Source organism: Marmota monax, unplaced genomic scaffold, assembly GCF_021218885.2.
Source record: "Marmota monax isolate L192 unplaced genomic scaffold, Marmota_monax_Labrador192_F-V1.1 WCK01_AAM20220418_F8-fsc00021, whole genome shotgun sequence".
In the NCBI taxonomy this organism is placed as follows: Eukaryota; Metazoa; Chordata; class Mammalia; order Rodentia; family Sciuridae; genus Marmota; species Marmota monax.
Window position 1 is genome coordinate 17,459,763 of NW_026695228.1, and position 19,780 is coordinate 17,479,542.

General features: G+C 36.0%; 1 protein-coding gene across 1 annotated transcript in view; it reads left to right on the top strand.

The window, feature by feature from the left end:
* Nucleotides 1-19,780, top strand: part of Sacm1l (SAC1 like phosphatidylinositide phosphatase) — a 55,552-nt gene that overhangs the window by 9,791 nt on the left and 25,981 nt on the right. Inside the window, exons 2-6 of the mRNA XM_046437743.2 lie at nucleotides 9,616-9,713; nucleotides 12,691-12,765; nucleotides 14,508-14,635; nucleotides 16,867-17,016; nucleotides 19,418-19,477. Of these exons, the coding sequence (XP_046293699.1) occupies nucleotides 9,616-9,713; nucleotides 12,691-12,765; nucleotides 14,508-14,635; nucleotides 16,867-17,016; nucleotides 19,418-19,477 (511 nt within the window). The remainder of the gene's footprint in view (nucleotides 1-9,615; nucleotides 9,714-12,690; nucleotides 12,766-14,507; nucleotides 14,636-16,866; nucleotides 17,017-19,417; nucleotides 19,478-19,780) is intronic.

Here is a 19,780-nt window from a genome sequence, read left to right on the forward strand (position 1 = left end):
TTGTATTTTTTAAAAGAAAGTATATTTTCTAACTTTGTAATTTTAAAAATTCTAAGCACATAGTAAAGTCATTAATGTGGTGATTATTAGGAATATTTGTTTTGTTTTGCTGTGCTGGGGATGGAACCCAGGGCCTCACTCATGCTAGGTGAATGTTGTACCACTGAGCCACACTCCCAGCTCTCTAAATCAGTTGTAAATTTAAATGTCAAATTGAGAAAAAAATTTTAATTGCTCATAAAAAGCTGATTTTTTTCCATGTATGTGTACATATGTGTGTGTATAACTTCTTTTTTAATCACTTGATTTTTAACAATGACTGCTTTATTGATTGAAATGTACCTGAGTTACATATTTAAAAATGTACAGAATATGGAAACAAAGTGTGCTTTTCAGTTCATTGGTTTCATTTAGATAGCTTATTTTAATTCTTGAAGTTTTACAGGTGAGAAGTTTAAATGCATTTATATAGACACATGTAGAGTGTAGAAGGATGAATTATTGAGGGCAGGGGCAATAAATATTTCTCCATTGGCTGTTTATTTAGATGCAAGTTTTGATTTTGTGCATTATATAAAAAAGAGGAATTCAGTTTCTGTGATCATATGTTGAATAATCATCTTTTTATATTACTAGTAATTATTGAACAATTCAACTAGTTATTCAGTACAATTCAATTAGTTATGTATCTGGAGACATAAACTGTGGTAGCCCTGTCCCCCACAGTACAACGCTGAATTTAGAATGCAGTCCTTGAACAGCACGAAGAAACTCAATGTAATAAGGACTGGTGGACTTGATTCCATGGTCAGAACTGGGTAGCCCTCCTCAGGCCTTCTCTGTAGCCTGTTAAGTTTGTCTTAGATGAAAAACTAAAGCAGCTGAATAGAAGCTGTAGAAGAGTAAAACAACAACAAAATCCAGGGGTCTGAGGTCACTTAGTAACATAATAATAATGCTCCCATTTCATGGTGTCGCTTCTTAGTGCTGGACATATCATGTACATTCCCTTGTTTACCTTCACTTAATTTTTTTTAATGAAGTGGAGACTGAGCCCAGAAGTCTGGTGCTTTATTCAGGCACTTAGTGTACATGGTGTTGGGATTCAAACCAGATTATAAGAGTCTAAAACCTGTCATTTTTTTCACCATAGTAAAGTACTAGAATTTGAAGATATCATCCTTTGGTAGGCTAGCACAGATATTGTTTAGTTCAAAATAGACCGTGATCCATCAGGAAAGTACTGTTAATTATACTTATTTTAAGAAAAGTCTTGCCAGGTGCAGTGGCACATGCCTGTAATCCTAGTGGCTCTGGAGGCTGAGGCAGGAGGATTGCCACATTCAAAGCCAGCCTCAGCAAAAGCAAGGTCCTAAGCAACTCAGTGAGACTCTGTCTCTACATAAAATACAAAATAGGGCTGGGATGTGGCTCAGTGTTTGAGTGCCCCTTAGTTCAATCCCTAGTACCCCCACCCCCCAAAAAAAGAAAATTCTTCATTTACTAAAAGTTAAAAGACTTCATTAAAAATTATTTTTGGTAGCACTGGTGATTAAATCCAAGGACATTCTACTCCTGAGCTACATCCCCAGCCTTTTTTAATTTTTTGGAGACAAGGTCTCAGGTTGTCCAGGCTGACCTTGAATTTGCAGTCCTCCTGATTCAGCCTCCCAGTTCCTAAAACAAAAGGCCAGTTGTGGTGGTGCATGCCTATAATCCCATCTATTCTGGAGGCTGAGACAAGAAGATCACAAGTTTGAGGCCAGCTTTAGCACCTTAGGGGTCCTTAAACAATTGAGCAAGACCCTATCTCAAATAAAAATAAAAAGGGCTGAGGATGTAGTTTAGTGATAAAGCACTCCTGGGTTCAGTCCCCATTACTGGAAAAAAACAAAAGTAAAATTTATTTTTGAAAATTTTGTCCCTGCTGGGAGGCTGAGGCAGAAGGATTCCATGTTTGAGGCCAGCCTGGGCAACTTAGCAAGACTTTGTCTCAAAAGAAAAAAAAAAAAAAAGATTGGGGATGTAGTTAGTGGTAGAGTGCCCCTGAGTTCAATCCCCAGTACTTCAAAAAAGGCAAGCAGTGGGTAGGAAAAAGAAAAGTTTGTCTCTTAGAAACCCAAACACTAGTATCTAAAAATTCAATTGAGGGAAGAATCTCTTTCCTTGCCACCAGGAATTGAAAGGGTTTGTGGGTGTGTTCTGGCCAAGGGTTAAGGTGAAAGTTATTTCATTTTACAGGAATGAAATTAGCTTTCTGTTGTTCTTGTACCAAATTACCATAAACTTAGAGGCTTTAAACAATATAATATGTATTATCTCATAGTTTCTATAGTTAGGAGATCCTGTTTGAGGCTCACTGGGTGAAAATCAAGGTGTCAGCAGGGCTGCCTTTCAGGCTGGAGGCTGGGGGAAGAATCCACTTCCAAGCTTATTCAGGATGCTGGCTGAATCTGCTTCCTGTGGTTGTGGGGCCAAGTTCCCCATTTCCACGCTGGCTATCATCCTGGAGTTGTCCTTAGCTTCTAGAGTTCTCTATTGCATTTCAGGCACCACCAATAGCTTATCAAACCCTTTTCAAGACTAAACTCTCCTTCTCTTTCTGCTGCATCTTCCTGACTGCCTCTTCTGTTTTCATGTGCTTTTATTTTGTTTATTTTTATGTGGTACCGGGGATTGAACCCAGTGCCTCCTGCATACGAGGCAAGCACTCTACCACTGAGCCACAATTCCGGCCCTCATGTGCTTTTAAGGGCTCATGTGATCACACTGGGCACTCAGGATGAACTCCCTATTTTAAGGCCAGTTGATTAGTAACCTTAATTCTATTTGCAGGGCAGCACCTGGATTAAATAATCAGCAGATAGGAATCTTCAGGACACAGTTCTAGAGTTCTGCCTACCACAGTTACTTCTATAACAAATCACTTCTACAATAAATCTCTTAATTTTTCAGCATTCTGACTCCAGTTTAATTGTTCATACTTTCAGCTATGCAAAGTAAAAATGATTACCAGAAAAAGTAGCATAGTATAACTGACATTTTATGCTTTTTAAAGTTGATTCTGTGCTAATGTTGTCTTTTATACTAAAGACCTTTTTTAAAACATATTTGTATCTTTAATACAAAGTTAAAAAAGACATCCTTTTTATTTACTATTTATTTTTTTGAGTCAGGGTCTCACTGTTTCTCACTTCAGGCTAGACTTGAACTCCTAGGCTCAAGGGACCCTCCCATCTCAGCTTCCCAAGTAGCTGGTGTGCTTCACCATACCTGGTTCATTAATAATTTTCTAAACAAAAAAAAATTTTTTTTTATTCTGGAACATTTATCTTTGATATAAAAATCAGACCTTTGTTTTTTGTGGTCTTGATATTTTGGGTTAATGTTTACAACTCTGCTTTCTTTTGAAATGTAGCTTTTTCCCAGATTTGTTTTTATTATATTCTGGTTTGTAGAATATATTTCTTGTAAATATGTGGATATACATTGGTGAAAATTCCATCCAGATATTTTGGAAGAGAATTATTTTGGGTCTCTAAGCATTAAGAAACTTGGTATTATTATAAGGAAGACAGATTTTTACTATAATTCTGGGGCCAAAAGGTGAAGTCCATGTATTTTTATTTTTAGATTATCATTATTGGAGTAACATCTTAACGCGTATATGATAAAATTATCAGTTTAATACAATTGATAACAGATATGCATTAGAGCACAGTGCTATAGCTAATATGTTGTTATTCATGTATCCCAGTTATATGTTACGTTCAAACAATATATTTGAGTTGGGATATAATTTGATTCCAGTGTTGTTCTATCAAAATTAATTGCTCAGATATTGTCTGTGTGACAAATCAATATCTTCTGCTATATATTATTTCTAATTAAAATTTTTAAAACTTTTAAATTTTGTCTAGTTTTTCTTGGTGCTTTATAATTATACTTACTAGTGGAATTCACTGTGACATATTCATACATGCACAACATAATTTGATCATTCTCATCTCCCAGTACTTCCCCTTTCCCTTTCCTTCCCCCTCCCTAATCCTCTTCCTCTATACTACTGGTCTCCCTTCTATTATTAGTACATTGTAATTGTGTATAAAAGTGGGATTCATTATGGTATATGAATATATATAATAGATGGACATAGCATAATTTGATCAATTTTGTTCCCTAGTAATTTCCTGTTCCTTTCTCTCCTCTGTCTTCTTAGTTCCCTTCCTCTACCCTATTGTTCTTTTTTCTTGAGATTGTTTTTTTCCTTTTTTCTTTTTCCCCCCTCCCCTCTGGCTTCCACATAGGAGAGAAAACACTCAACTCTTGACTTTCTTAATCTGGCTTCTTTCACTTAGCATGATGTTCTCCAATTCCATTTACCAGCAGATGATATAATTTTATTCTTTATGACTGAGTAAAAACTCCATTGTGTATGTATACCACATTTTCTTTATCCATTTGTCTAACAGGTACTTATGAATCCATAATTTGGCTATTTTATTATTTCTTTAAAGCATTCATTGAATAACATTTCTACACCTGCGTTCAGAGTCCCATCCTGATAATTGGCAACTTTTCTTCCTTCTTCTGTGTTAAAGAATGGTACTGTTATTAAAGCGATGGAAGGTAACCATACCTCTGAGTTAGCCCTTTACCTTTGCAAAAATGTGCTAGTCATGGTTCTGTCAGGTAGGTAGGGTAAGAGTTGTCATGCCCATGGTTTGGTTTACTTATAGGCCAAGGTGTCCTGGTTCACAGCCATGCCAGGAGCTTTTACATGTTGTTTCATTTAATTTTTTTAATACGTTGGTTACCTTCCATCCCCCACCTGCTTAATTTTCTTCACAGCATATATTACTGAAATCATTTAATTACTTTCTTGTATAATGATTATCTCTCCCATAGGCCCTAGATCCAGAGATTTTGTAGCACTGATGCCTAGAATAGTACTGGCATCAGGTATTCATATCTTAGCCAGTGTTACATAGGTAGTAATTAGCATGGTCAAGGTTAGAACTCCTTGGGCTGGGGTTATGGCTCAGCGGTAGAGCACTTGCCTAGCATGCGTGAGGCACTGAATTTGATCCTCAGCACCACATAAAAATAAATAAATAAAGGTATTGTGTCCAATTACAACTAAAAAACAATTTAAAAAAATTAGAGCTCCTATACTGTTTATTGCAAATCTGTAGGCCATTTCAGTATAATTAGTTCTCAGGCAGTGTTTTTATAATTTGTTGAAGAAGTGTTTTTATTAGGACTTATGCTCAGTTTTTTGAGGCCTACAAACTATGGATTGATTGATTGTGGATGGTTGCTTTGGCCTCACTGGAACTGAGATAAATCTTTGTTGGTTTACTTAACGTGGATGCAACATTATGGGCTATTTCTTGACAATGATGTGATCACCTATTTTAAAGTCTGGTGAGGAGAAGCTCTTTGTTAATTCATATGATTTGTAAAGTTTCATAAGACACTTAGAATAAGATGTTCTGTGATAGCGCTGGCCATGGATGAAAGCATTTCACGTGGCCCTTTCAAGTCCTAGTCTGCTTAAGCTCCAGAGAATGCAGCGAGACATCTGCTGCACAGGCATTTGAGGGGTTGAGGAGTGTGGGGTGTAGATGGACTCCAGATAGAGGCTTATCAAAATGCCATCTGCATCTAGAGGCAGTACTTCTTTTCAAAAACATTTATAAAGAAGTTTTGTTTTTCAGGTCTGCTTTTTACTTAAAAAAAATTGTGTACTATGTTTTATTCATCACCTACCTCCTAGTCTCCAGTGTTTGTGTAATGCTTAAGCACATGGTATCTTTTCAGTACATGTTAGAAGTGTTACACTTAGAGTATATTTAATGTTTGCATAAAGCATCTTCTACAGATGTGGACTGAATTTTTTAAAATGATTTAAGACTAAAGGTAATAAGAATAATAAAGAATAGCAGTCTGGAATTTTAAAAATATTTTGTTTCAGAACTTCTTCCCTTTTTTATAGCTTTATTAATGTTTCATATGTTTATTAATGTTTCATATAAGCTTTATATATTTAAAGTGTTGTACAGTTTAATGAATTTTGACACATTTTTACATCCTTGAAACTGTTGCCAGTGTTAAGGTAGAGAACCCCATGTCTTTCTCCCTTCCCATACAAGTTTAACATAAATGCACTGTATGGTTGGACCCAGCCATTTCTCTTCTGAGTGGTACCAGAGAGAGATGAATACATGTCAGCTTTAAGACTTACACAGGAATGTTTGTAAGACCTCTGTTCATAATAACCTCAAACCAGAAACAACCTAAATGTGCATCAGCAAGTGAATGAATAAACAAGTTGTGATATATCCATACAATGGAATATATTTAGTAATAAAAAGAAATGAACTATTAGATTGAAGACTGCCTTTTTTGTTGAACATGTTTTTTGCTTGACTTTTGTTTTTATTCTCTTAAGATGTTCCCTAAAATGAAGGAAACTAATCTAATATTAACTGATTTGTTACTGATGAGTCATAAATGGTTGTAAGTTATATTTGGGTAATCAAATATTCCTTAAAGAATTTATGATTCTTCATGGTGGGGTGAATCAGAATAGTGGGAGTAGAATGAAGAAGAAAGAAAAAGCCTTCAGATTTGCTGCTGCACAAGTAGGATTTTTTCAAGTCTGGTTTATGAACAATAAAAGTTAGTTTTTGGGGGACCTGCACACCTTCTGCAGCCTTGCTCAGCTCCTGGGGAGGCGCCTCCCCTGTGCCTTCAGGGACAGCAGCCTTGGCCGACAGACAGCAGCCCGTGCTTTACAGTTCTAAGTAGGTCCTTAATCATGTGTCCTTAACTACGCAGAGTTGTTTGCCTGAGCAAGTTATTCTTTAGGAACCAACTGTTAATTTTTGTTAGACTCTGGTTACAAAGTCAAAAAACTTTTGAGTAATATGCCCCAACTTTATTTGATTGTATTCTTTTTTCTTTACAGAACAGTAAGTTTTTTTTTTTATTGGTTGTTCAAAACATTATGAAGCTCTTGACATATCATATTTCATACATTAGATTCAAGTTGGTTATGAACTCCCAATTTTACCCCAAATACAGATTGCAGAATCACATCGGTTACACATCCACATTTTTACATAATGCCCTATTAGTAACTGTTGTATTCTGCTACCTTTCCTATCCTCTACCATCCCCCCTCCCTCCCCTCCCATCTTCTCTCTCTACCCCATCCACTGTAATTCATATCTCTCCTTGTTTATTTTCCCATTCCCCTCACAACCTCTTATATGTAATTTTGTATAACAATGAGGGTCTCCCTCCATTACCATGCAATTTCCCTTTTCTCTCCCTTTCCATCCCACCTCATGTATCTGTTTAATGTTAATCTTTTCTTCCTGCTCTTCCTCCCTGCTCTGTTCTTAGTTGCTCTCATTATATCAAAGAAGACATTTGGTATTTGTTTTTTAGGGATTGGCTAGCTTCACTAAGCATAATCTGCTCTAGTGCCATCCATTTCCCTGCAAATTCTATGATTTTGTCATTTTTTAGTGCTGCGTAATACTCCATGGTGTATAAATGCCACATTTTTTTTTAATCCATTCATCTATTGAAGGGCATCTGGGTTGGTTCCACAGTCTAGCAATTGTGAATTGTGCTGCTATGAACATCGATGTAGCAGTATCCCTGTAGTACGCTCTTTTAAGGTCTTCAGGGAAAAGTCCAAGAAGGGCAATAGCTGGGTCAAATGGTGGTTCCATTCCCAGCTTTCCCAGGAATCTCCATACTGCTTTCCAGATTGGCTGCACCAGTTTGCAGTCCCACCAGCAATGTACAAGTGTACCCTTTTCCCCACATCCTTGCCAGCACTTGTTGTTGTTTGACTTCATAATGGCTGCCAATCTTACTGGAGTGAGATGGTATCTTAGGGTGGTTTTGATTTGCATTTCTCTGACTGCTAGAGATGGTGAGCATTTTTTCATGTACTTGTTGATTGATTGTATGTCCTCCTCTGAGAAGTGTCTGCTCAGGTCCTTGGCCCATTTGTTGATTGGGTTATTTGTTATCTTATTGTTTAATTTTTTGAGTTCTTTGTATACTCTGGATATTAGGGCTCTATCTGAAGTGTGAGGAGTAAAAATTTGTTCCCATGATGTAGGCTCCTTACCTCTTTTATTGTTTCTCTTGCTGAGAGAAAACTTTTCAGTTTAAGTAAGTCCCATTTGTTGATTTTTGTTATCAACTTTTGTGCTATGGGTGTCCTATTAAGGAATTTGGAGCCCGACCCTACAATATGTAGATCGGAGCCAACTTTTTCTTCTATCAGACGCAGAGTCTCTGTTTTGATATCTAGCTCCTTGATCCACTTTGAGTTAACTTTTGTGCATGGCGAGAGGAGGGGATTCAGTTTCATTTTGTTGCATATGGATTTCCAGTTTTCCCAGCACCATTTGTTGAAGATGCTATCCTCCCTCCATTGCATGCTTTTAGCTCCTTTATCAAATATAAGATAGTTGTAGCTTTGTGGATTAGTCTCTGTGTCCTCTATTCTGTACCATTGGTCGACCCTCCTGTTTTGGTACCAGTACCATGCTGTTTTTGTTACTATTGCTCTGTAATATAGTTTTAAGTCTGGTATCGCTATACCGCCTGATTCGCACTTCCTGCTTAGAATTGCTTTTGCTATTCTGGGTCTTTTATTTTTCCATATGAATTTCATGATTGCTTTCTCTATTTCTACAAGAAATGCCGTTGGGATTTTGATTGGCATTGCATTAAACCTATAGAGAACTTTTGGTAATATCGCCATTTTGATGATGTTAGTTCTGCCTATCCATGAACAGGGTATATTTTTCCATCTTCTAAGATCTTCTTCTACTTCTCTTTTTAGGGTTTTGTAGTTTTCATTATATAAATCTTTCACCTCTTTTGTTAGGTTGATTCCCAAGTATTTTATTTTTTTTGAGGATATTGTGAATGGAGTAGAACAGTAAGTTTTGTTGTTGTTGTTGTTGTTTTAAGTTTTTGTTTGGAACACATAGCTTTCTAACAAAAAGAATCTGAATAGTAAACAATTTTTTAGAAATATTTTGTTAAAAATGTGTTCATTATTATTTTTAGCTAATACTAACCTCTTGCTTACTAAGTAGCAAATGTTGTTCCAAATTCAAAGATTAGCACATTTAATCCACACAACAGTCCTGGTGGTGAGTCTGATATTATCCTTTTTTTTAAGGGAATGGGGTGAACAGAGAGGATGAGTAACTTGCCTAAGGTCACACAACACAGGTAGTCTGGTTCTAGATTGTATTGCTGTCTTCTGCATGGCGGTGAATACAGGTGATAAATTAGATTTGATAATGATTTTCTTGTGTAAGTCCAGGTGATTAATTTTATAGAAATTTTTCTGTAATTTTATAGAAAATTAAAACTTCATCATTGTATAAAGTGTGAGTGAACAGGGTTGCAATAAACTTATGAGGACAGCAAACTTACCACTTCCTCTACTTAGAAGCTAGGAAAATGATGTCACATTAAAACCCTGCTGTAATTTTACAATAAAGAGGGTTTTTTTTTTTTAAGTTTTCATTTCATTTGATTTATTTATGCCTTTCAATTTCTTCTTAGGCATATTACACCTGAAAAATTTTATGTGGAAGCTTGTGATGATGGAGCAGATGACGTACTTACCATTGACCGTGTGTCCACAGAGGTGACCCTTGCAGGTATTGTATAGCTTGAAGTGCCTGAGAAAGATTTTATACTAAATTACAGTCATTAAAATGTTACTCAGAGTTATTTCAGTGTGTGGATCCCTGTATATTTTGGTTTTGCTTCTCTGGATTGTGAAAAACAATTTTTTTTCAGTTTTGTGGGACACTGATTTATAAGTAGATTAATGCAAAATAATTTTGTGATAAATTAATGTATCATGTGGTTTTACAATTAGAATTTCATATTTCATTGGCTTAAAGATTTTAATTTACCTCCAGATAGATTCCATGTTCTTGTTAAAGTATAATATTTGAATAACCTTAGAGCAGGCATTCAGTTAATGTTCTTCGCATAAAGTGAAAAATATGAGAATGTTTTCAGTGAGTTAGTGAACTATAAGAAATGTGTGACTATAAAATTTCCATTTCTTTGGTTATTTGATTATTTTGGTAAGTACCATGCACAGTTTTCCTTTGATCAAATGGAATTAGAGTTCTTTGATAATTTGGCATTTTGTAGTTGTTGCTTGGTGACTATTCTCAAGATAGCTGATTGGTTTTAGCCAATGTTTGTATACCTCTCCTAAAGTTTATTTACACTACTGCTCCTTTTTGCCATAGTGATATAAGCTCATGTTTTATAAGAGCTTTCAAATGGGTGTGTTTTCATTTTTTTTTTGTGTGTGTGTGTGTGTGTGTGATACTGGTGATAGAATTCAGGGGCACTCAACCACTGAGCCACATCCCCATCCCAATTTTGTATTTTTATTCAGTGACAGGGTCTCAGTCAGTTGCTTAGCATCTTACTTTTGCTGAGGCTGGCCTTGAACTCTCAATCCTCCTGCCTCAGCCTCCTGAATCGCTGGAATTACAGGCATGTGCCACTATGCCTGGCACCACTTGAATTTCCTTCCTTTTTTTTTTTTTTTGGTGGTTCTGGGTATTGAACCCAGGCCTTGTGCATGTGTTGACCTTCCGTTGACATGTTATGTGTAAGTGGAGAGTGTAGACCCATTTGAGTAGACTGAAAGCTACTGGTTTAAATGTGAAGACGATGATGATACCAGCAGTCATCAGTGGGCACAGTGCTTTGAGCAGTCAGTAGTGATGAGGGCTGACTCACTCACAGTTTCTCAGTGTTTCATTTTACCAGTAGCTTTGCAAACTGTGGTCACGGAAAGAAGGGGTTTTTTTCCGTCCTTGGGAAACTATCATATATGCTAGGACTTATCACAGTTTTATTGCTGTCATCCTCCAGTTAATATAATTACAGCTTTATCAGTAGTACATTTGAGTTTACCAGATAATCTCAATATATTCAGAATTTACTCAGAGCTATTCATTCATGCACAGGCATTTCTGTTTTTCATGTTGTAATTGTGGCACAGATAGCTAAGAATTACAGGCATGTGCTACCATGCCTGGCTATACTTGAATTCCTTCTCTTTTTTTTTGGTGGTTCTGGGGATTGAACCCAGGCCTTGTGCTTGTGTTCACCTTCCATTGACATGTTACGTGTAAGTAGAGAGTGTATTGGATTATTGGATTATTAAGAGATAGACAAGTGAATTTTAGACCTTTTCTGGAGTTACTTTATTCAGAGTAACAGAATTACTGGTATGACTGCCTTTAAGAACTAGGCCTTGGGTATATGGCAATATTTTAAAAATGGCTTTCAGGATGATAAGTTGCAATTTAAAGGAAAGCTTTCTGCCCTTTTTTTTTTTTTTTTTTTTTTAATTTGGGAAACCTTGGGTTAAGCAGTGGAAAAGTTTTTTATTTTATTTTTAATTACAGTTGGACACCATATCTTTATTTTATTTACTTATAATTATATAGTGCTGAGGATCAAACCCAGGGCCTTGCACGTGCTAGGCGAGTGCTCTACCTCTGAGCCCCAGCCCTAGCCCAGTGGAATAGTTTTCTTCTGCCTTCTCAGAGCCTTTACTTTCCTATTGTGTGTGTGACTTTCTCTGTAGGAGGGGGACTAAAGTGCCACAGTCTGGCTGCAGCAAAATAACCAGGGGGTGACGAACAACTTGTGTACATTGATACAACAGGAGTGGAAGCCGTTTATTGTAGGACAGGAGGGGTATATATACATTCCACACAGCTTATCTTAATTAACATAAACTAGATACAGCAGTCAACCAATAAGGAATCTCTACACTTAATGGCTCGCTGGCATTACTTCACAAACCACTCCCTCTGCAAAATGCCAGGCACCATCTTGACTTGTTTACAGACTCTAACACTAAAGGTAATTGGAGATGAAGCAAAATGAGTGTATTTGACTATGGGACTCTCCCTCTTCCCTTTTAAGGCACTGTGTTTTCAACTAGAGTTCTTCAAAATGCATTTGTGAAACATTAACTGCGAGTTTTAGGAATTGTGTGAAGTGAATCCTGTAAGATACTCTCCAGTTAATAAGGGCATCATTGATAAAATCAAGGTCAAGAATGGTGCCTTCCTGCATACCTGTGAATTGTGGCTAGACCCAAGGAGGAAGCTTTTTCTTCCTCTTTCATCCCTTGGATCTTTGCCTTCATATCCCACATTCTTAGATGTGAGCAGACAAGGCCTGCATGTATTCAGTTAGTTGCATGTTAAGATTAAAAACTTATCTGAAACCTTTACTTCCATTATTTACTTTAATTCTCTTAAAGGAATAGGTTCTTAGTTTCTGGCAAGAGGTTGAATAAATTTGGTTGAAAATGGGCTTTAGAAATGGCCCATGACTGACCTGATGAGGAAGCTAGAGCATATTACTCAACACAACACCCTACATGAGTAAAGGCCTTTATATATCATGTGTACATCTCCACTTGATGCTCTGCCACAGTGGAGGTCTGACATTAGGGCATATTGCTTTTTTAGAAAAATCATGCAAATGAATTTAGTTGAAGTAACTTGTAATCAAACTAAATTTCTATTTCTGTTGGTGAGCTTTTTCTGTGTAACTTTTTTTCCTTTGTTTCTTTCTTTTAAGCCAAGAAAGATGTTCCTCCTTCAGCTGTCACAAGACCAATATTTGGTATACTGGGCACAATCCATCTGGTGGCAGGTAAGAGAAAATAAGCTAAGATCAACAAAGAAGGCAATTAGAGTGTGAAAGTATACTTCATATCATGCTTTCTAGGCTAAGTATTTGTCATTAGTTTCCCTCTCTTCTCTCTCTCTCTCTTTTTTTTTTTTTTGTGGTTCTTGGGGTGAACCCAGGGCCTTGAGTATGTGAGGCAAGCTCTCTGCCAACTGAGCCTCTGTCATTAGTTTCTAAAAATAATGCTCCTCAAATGGTTAAATTTATTAGCCTGGAGTTCCATTTTAAAAGAAAGATTTCATGTTTAGTTTTATTTCAAGTAGATTTGAAATCTGTCATCATTTATACATTTTTCATATATTCTGAGAGTATTTAAATAAAAATTTTGTGCATTGATGGATCAGGATATTCTATATCTTCAGCCCTATCTGGATATGACATAGTGTGTATGTGTTACAGAATGTTACTTGGTTTTGAGTTATTAAAAAGGTGATTTGAGGGCTGCTCAGTGGTAGAGCACTTGCCTAGCATGTGTGAGGCCCTTGGTTCAACCTTTAAAAAAAAAAAAGTTGATTTTTGTTCATCTAAATTCCATTTCATTATGAATTGCATTCTGCCATCATGTATAACAAATTAGAATAAATAAAGAATTTAATAAAGAAAAAATAAATTTAATTGAACTTTTAAAAAGTTGTTATTTCAGTCATTGTGCTAGATGTTGAGTTAGAAAAGAAAGTCTCTGTTCTGTTCATTCACAGTCTCATAAGAGAGCATATAAATAGTAGATTGTGACAAATTTTTGAAGAGATACGTATACAGGAAAACTTCCAGTGAGGACACTTGCAGGTAGAGGATTGAACAGGCCTTGAGAGCTGATCCATTGAGGGCTCAGTACTTAAGTAGTATGTCAGAGTTCTCAGGTTCTATCCCTAGCAACACACACACACACACCCCAAAAAACAAAAACCAGAAGAATTAATATAATGGGAAAGGGTCTCTCTGTTTTATTTGTCTGGGGATGAGGCTGCCAGGATCATGTCGGTGTACTGTGCATGGACCACAGTGACTTCTTGATTCCCAGCAACTCATCCTTGTAATATTGCAGTAACCAGTGAGTTTACTCCCTGTCACATTTTTCTACCGTTTAGAGTGTCTCCAAGGACACAGGAATAGTGTAGAGGAGATGTTGCCCTTGGGTAGCAGATTTTGTGACTGTCATACTTCAAACTATGTGCAGGAAAATGATAGAGACCTGAATGCCTTAGGGGTGATGAGAGAGGAAGTGTTTTCTGTCTTTTCTTTCTTCCTTTCATCCCTCTCTTCCTTTCTGTGCTGCTCATGGAACCCAGGGGCCTCAAGTATACCAGGCAAATGTTGTACCACCGAGCCACACCCCCAGTCCTCTTTCTCCATTTTCTACCTGCTAGGACCACTCCTTTGGTGACCAAAAGGTTTTGTGTTTATCTTCTTGAGAAAAAAATTGACCTTTCAATGAGAATTTTTCTAATATGCTAGTCTCTGTATTCATAAGTTGTATGATTGCTTTTAAAAATGGTACTTTTGAGTAGCACATTACAGTCTCATTTTCTTCTAGCCATTTAAAGTTTAAAAATAAAGACTATTACTCTGTTACTTTGGCTTTTTCTTTTCCTTTAGTGTTGTTGGGGGGTCAAACATAGGGCCTTGCACATGCTAAGCTAAATCCCCAGCCCCACTCTGTGAGACTTTTTTATTATTTATGTGTGTTTGGTCATACTTTTTTGTAGGTAATTATCTTATCGTCATTACCAAAAAGACAAAAATAGGTGAATTTTTCAATCATGTAATCTGGAGAGCAACAGATTTTGATGTCCTTTCTTATAAGAAGACAATGTTGCACTTAACTGATATTCAGGTAAGAACTGGAAGTAATTATTAATTGCAAGACCCAACAAAGTACCATGGGGCAAGGGGTTGCAGAATACAAAGTATATTTGATGAATTTCTTCTAAGCTTAATTATGAGGCAGCCTTTAGGGAAATGTCATTAGACCTATGTTTTTACCTATCCATAGATGATATTTTAAGAAATAGTTCATGTATTTTATTGGTTTTAATGTCTTCTTTTTAAAATAATCTTTAAATTATGAAATTTCTTATAGACAGAAAAGGACAAACAAAAAATGCATCCAGATTTAACTTCATGTTTTCTGTAAAGAAGTATTAGATACTTTTGAAGTTCTGCTCATTTCGTTCCCTTTTTGTGCAGAGAAAAGTTTTCTTCACTTTTACCATATGTGAATAGAAGTAGTGGGTGTATGTGCATGTATGCACGTGTACACAGAATATATGCATGTATTTGCAGGCAGTCCTTCTTTGCCTGATAGGAATCTATATGCACAGATGTCAGTTACCTGTCCCCCAACAACACAGTTTAAATTTTAGTTATCACAATAGATTAACTGAAGAAATAACTTTACAAAGATGAAAGTGTGAAGAAGCAAATGACAACTGTGGAAGTGAAATTGAAATTGAATGCATGCAATTGAACATAAATGGAGCACAGAAGAACTAGCTGACTATAGGCATGCTAACACTGTCTTAGAGGCTGTAGTTAGGCTGGCAGAAGTTGGAGTGAAGGCAAACATACATATTAATGATGAAGTGACTGTGACAAAAAGGAAGAAGAGGAAGTGATAACTTCAAAAACCTTCATGATAAATTAGAACCCTTGTGTTGTGACATTTAAACTGCAAAGTGTCAGAAACTGATTTAGACTTGGAAAGGTGTATGACAGTTTACCAAGGATGGAGTAGGTATTTTGTATCATGAGTTATATAACAGGGAAGAAGGCAAGCACTGTTAGTTTCCATTGATGAAATTTTTAAAAAGAAACAAATATTTTTAATTCTTATGTTTCTAATGCTTGGAGTGTGCTGAAAATATTAGTTTTACTATTTTTTATTTCCATGTACATTTATAACTTACAATAAGAGAATTTTTAATATTTTGACAAACACTTTTAAATATCATGGAACAATCATCTTTTCTAATGAATTATTAAGATGGTTTAAGATTATTAAAGTTAAAATAGTATCATCGTTTTTACAGTTTCACCCACAGTACAAAGTGAAGATGACCTATATACAAACAGGATCTATTTTTGCTTGAAAGTGTATGTAAGACTTGGCACGAATGGCATTACTCTGTACTGGTTGAAACTTATTATTTAAAAATAATATTATGGTTAGATATTTACGCCTATGAGTGTTTTCCAAAGTAATTTTATGTTATAGTGTTTGCCTTAAAAATGAAGTTGTATTTTTATATCCAAGATTACAAAAATGTTTGTTTCTGAAAGACAATATATTTTTCCAAAACACATACCTTACCTGTGATAAACCTTTAAAACAATTAGACTATAGCGCTGTCTTAAATAAGTAAAATGTGGCATGTGATTTTTGTACTTTTGAGTCATGATATTTTTAAAGAAATAAAAATGGCAGTATTCATTTAATAACCCTGGAATATTTACCTGGAATGAATTCTTCCTCATTGCTGCTCTCTCTCTGTGTTGTCAGGCCCTGAGCTAATGTTAGCTTTGCTTGCTACATCTGCTTTGACTTTACCTTCAATTAAAAAAAAAAAAGAAAAGAAATTTAAACTCAAATTAATAATTTTTAGTATGTAGATTTGTAACTCGTGGATTAACATGTTAATCATTTGGTAATCATTAGAAATTATCCCTCATGAATTTGTATGTTTCATTTGCCAAGTGAGGCTAACCAAGGAGGGTTGTTGTGAAGATTAAAGAGAATGAATGCAGTGTCTGGCATACAGTAGGTCATAATCTAAGATGATAATGTTTTGTTAAAACAACTCTTCTACCTTTTGGAGTAAAAATTGTGAAAAGGAGTCCTGCCTAATCAGGTCATGTGATAAGACCCTGAAATATTTGTATGTTCTATGTAAGGAGCTCTCCTAGGTCCTCAGAACATAATGTGCCTCCCCTTCTCTGCCCAGTCCTTGCGCTGGTGCTGCTTAGTGACACTGGACTTAACACATGTTTATTTTGTCTTATTCTCATTTTGACAGATTTCCTTTTTTCAACTATGAAACATACTGATTTCCCCCGCTTTGTTTACAGTTACAAGATAATAAAACTTTCCTTTCGATGCTGAACCATGTCTTGAGTGTGGATGGGTTTTACTTTTCAACAACGTATGATTTGACCCATACTTTGCAGCGGTTGTCCAACACCAGTCCAGAATTCCAAGAAATGAGTCTCTTGGAACGGGTAAGCTTGATCTTCACTTATTTATTCTTAGTTTTCTTTTTAAAGGACATGTCTCATTCATCCATAAAAAAAAATTATTTTTTAATATATATTTCCTTTTTTTTTCTTTTGTGGTATTAGGGATTAAGCCCAGGTTCTCACACATGCTAGGCAAGTGCTCTACCACTGAGTTATACCCTCAGCAGTATTTTGACTTTTCTTTACTCTCAGGTATATATATTAGGATCATGTGTGGCTCTTAGAAAACATACCATGTTTTAAGTGTATATCACTGTCTCAAGTTGAGGGCCCTGGAATCAATACGTGAACACAACCAAAATGGAGAAGAACTGGGGTAGATGTTCAAAAGTCTAGTCTAAACACACATGTAGGCGATTAGAATTTTTGCATCAATATTACCAGACTATCAAGTGCTGACTCTCAGGTTTCAGGTCTTCCAGCATTGCATTCATTTGTAATTCCATAGATTTCAGTGGCCTGTATTGTTGGCAATATAATGAGGTTTATAAAAATCGATTTTCTAGCAATTAATGTTCTTTTGGTAGTGATATTATTTAAACATTTTTAAACTATAAAAGTAACAATTTGTTAAGAGCTTGAAAGTATTCTTTTAAGTTTTTTTGTTATTTTGCCTTTTTTTTTTTTTTTTTAATTAGGCCTCAGATGATCTCAACTAGAACTTTCTGCTATTCAGGAAACTGAATAATTGCTGCTCTGATTTTTTTTAAATTAACAAACCATAGATGTGTTTAGGGGGTAGCCAGAATTTAAAAAGTTGCTGTTATCTCTTAGGTTGGACCATATGAAAGTGCCAGTTATTGACCATTTTTAACCACTAAAAATGATACTTCCATATAGTTCAACCTAAATTAACATTTTAGTTGACTGATCTTTTGAGTAAAATTTTATACTCTCAATCAAGTAAAATTATAAATTCATATGTTAATTTATATATAGGATAAGCAGTCAAGAAGTTTGGCTTTTAAATAAAAGAGAGTGAAGTGTTTTTCATTGTTTATTAAACTTCTCTTGAGTGCCTGTCATGAACCAGCCACTGTATTAGCTAGTGGGGACCCAGAATGAAAAGCTGTGGCCCCTGCTCTGTGGAAGAGCATATAGTCTATTTAGGAGTTGTGTGATAGACACATATATCTTAAATACTTTATCTTAGCTTAAAATTTCTTTATCCATCAGTGTTTTCATGTAGAAACATAGATGTTTCTTCTTTTTTTTTTTTTTTGTACCAGAAATTTAGAGACTGATTCTCACTGAGATGCTTAAGGCCTCGCTACATTGCTTAGTCTGGCTTTGAATTTGCAATCCTGCCTCAGCCTCCTGAGTTGCTGGGATTACAGGCCACATCACCATGCTTTTCTTTTTCGTTAGTTCCTGGATTCCAGATTGTCTTGTCTTTTGTTAATCACATCCATTCAACTTTCCAGTTTGAGTCTTTTAAAGATGAACATCTTAGAACAATTTGTGAGCAGAATCCTGTAGGTTTTTTAGTATGTTCCTTTCTAATCTTTCTTAGTTGCCACTTTCACTAATTCAGTGGCAATTTTGTTTTAGCGACTTGCCCCTTATCAATTTTTATTTCAAATCATTCAACTTCATAGAAATAGCAGTTTGTTTTTAGTTTTATTTCATTAATTTAGAAAACATTTAGTTAATATGCAGTCACATCATTATGTAATGATGAATAACTAGTATGCCTGTCATAAACTAACTGGGAATATGTGTTCAGCTCTCAGTTAATGCCAAGTGTAAGGGCCATTCCCTATGAACTTTAGGTATGATTCAGCTGAGTGCTTAATACAGAGACTGCAGAGAGTTGGTCCATCTGCTGAGTCAAATAAACAGAGGTTGTTGAGGAGCTTCCTCTGTATTTGTAGTTGAGTATCCGAGTAGCCAGAGAGTTAAGTAGAGGTTGCCAGATCCTAGGCCTGTTTAGGCCATGAAGAGTTTGGTTCTTAGATGGCAGAGAGTCACTGAAGAATGTCAAGCAGATAAGAGACAGGAGGTGAGAGAAATCCTCCTGGCAGCACTGAGGAGGATGTGTGGGAGGGCTGATGCCAACACTGGAAGAAAAGGGGGAGGCTGGTGCAGTAGTGAGGCTGGAGTCAGATATTGCTGAGAGGGATGGAGGGAGAAATGTAGAACAGAGTGTGGATTTTGAAGGAGATTTGGTACTAGACAGTTGGCTAACGGAAGGGAAAGAGAGACCCTGAGAGGACTGCCAGGCTTCTCTCAGAGGCAGACAGGAGAGGGCAGATTTAAAGGGGGAGGATGTATTCTGGTGGGAGCCACCAGATGGAGATATTGATGAGTGTAGTTTTTTTTTTTTTCTATAGAAACTCAACATCACAGGAGCTATTTTATTAAGTTTTAAAACTTCTCTCAGGCAGATCAGCGATTTGTATGGAATGGTCATCTTCTAAGAGAACTGTCTGCTCAGCCAGAGGTAATGTAACTAACTAAAATCTGCTTACTTGTCACAGTTTTCATTTATACATGTTATAAAAAGACTGTCTAATCACTAAGGATTTGGATAAATAATTCTAATTTAACTATAACTTACACATTTTGATCATGTCTACCCTCTTGTATCACTCTGGATTGAAGAAACCTAATGTTACTGTAATCTTTGTTAGTTTTCTATCACAGTGACAAAATACTTGAGGATAAGACAGAAGTTTTATTTTGGCCCATAGTTTTAGAGGTTTCAGTCTTTAATTGCTTTTGGGCCTGTGGTGAGGCAGAACGT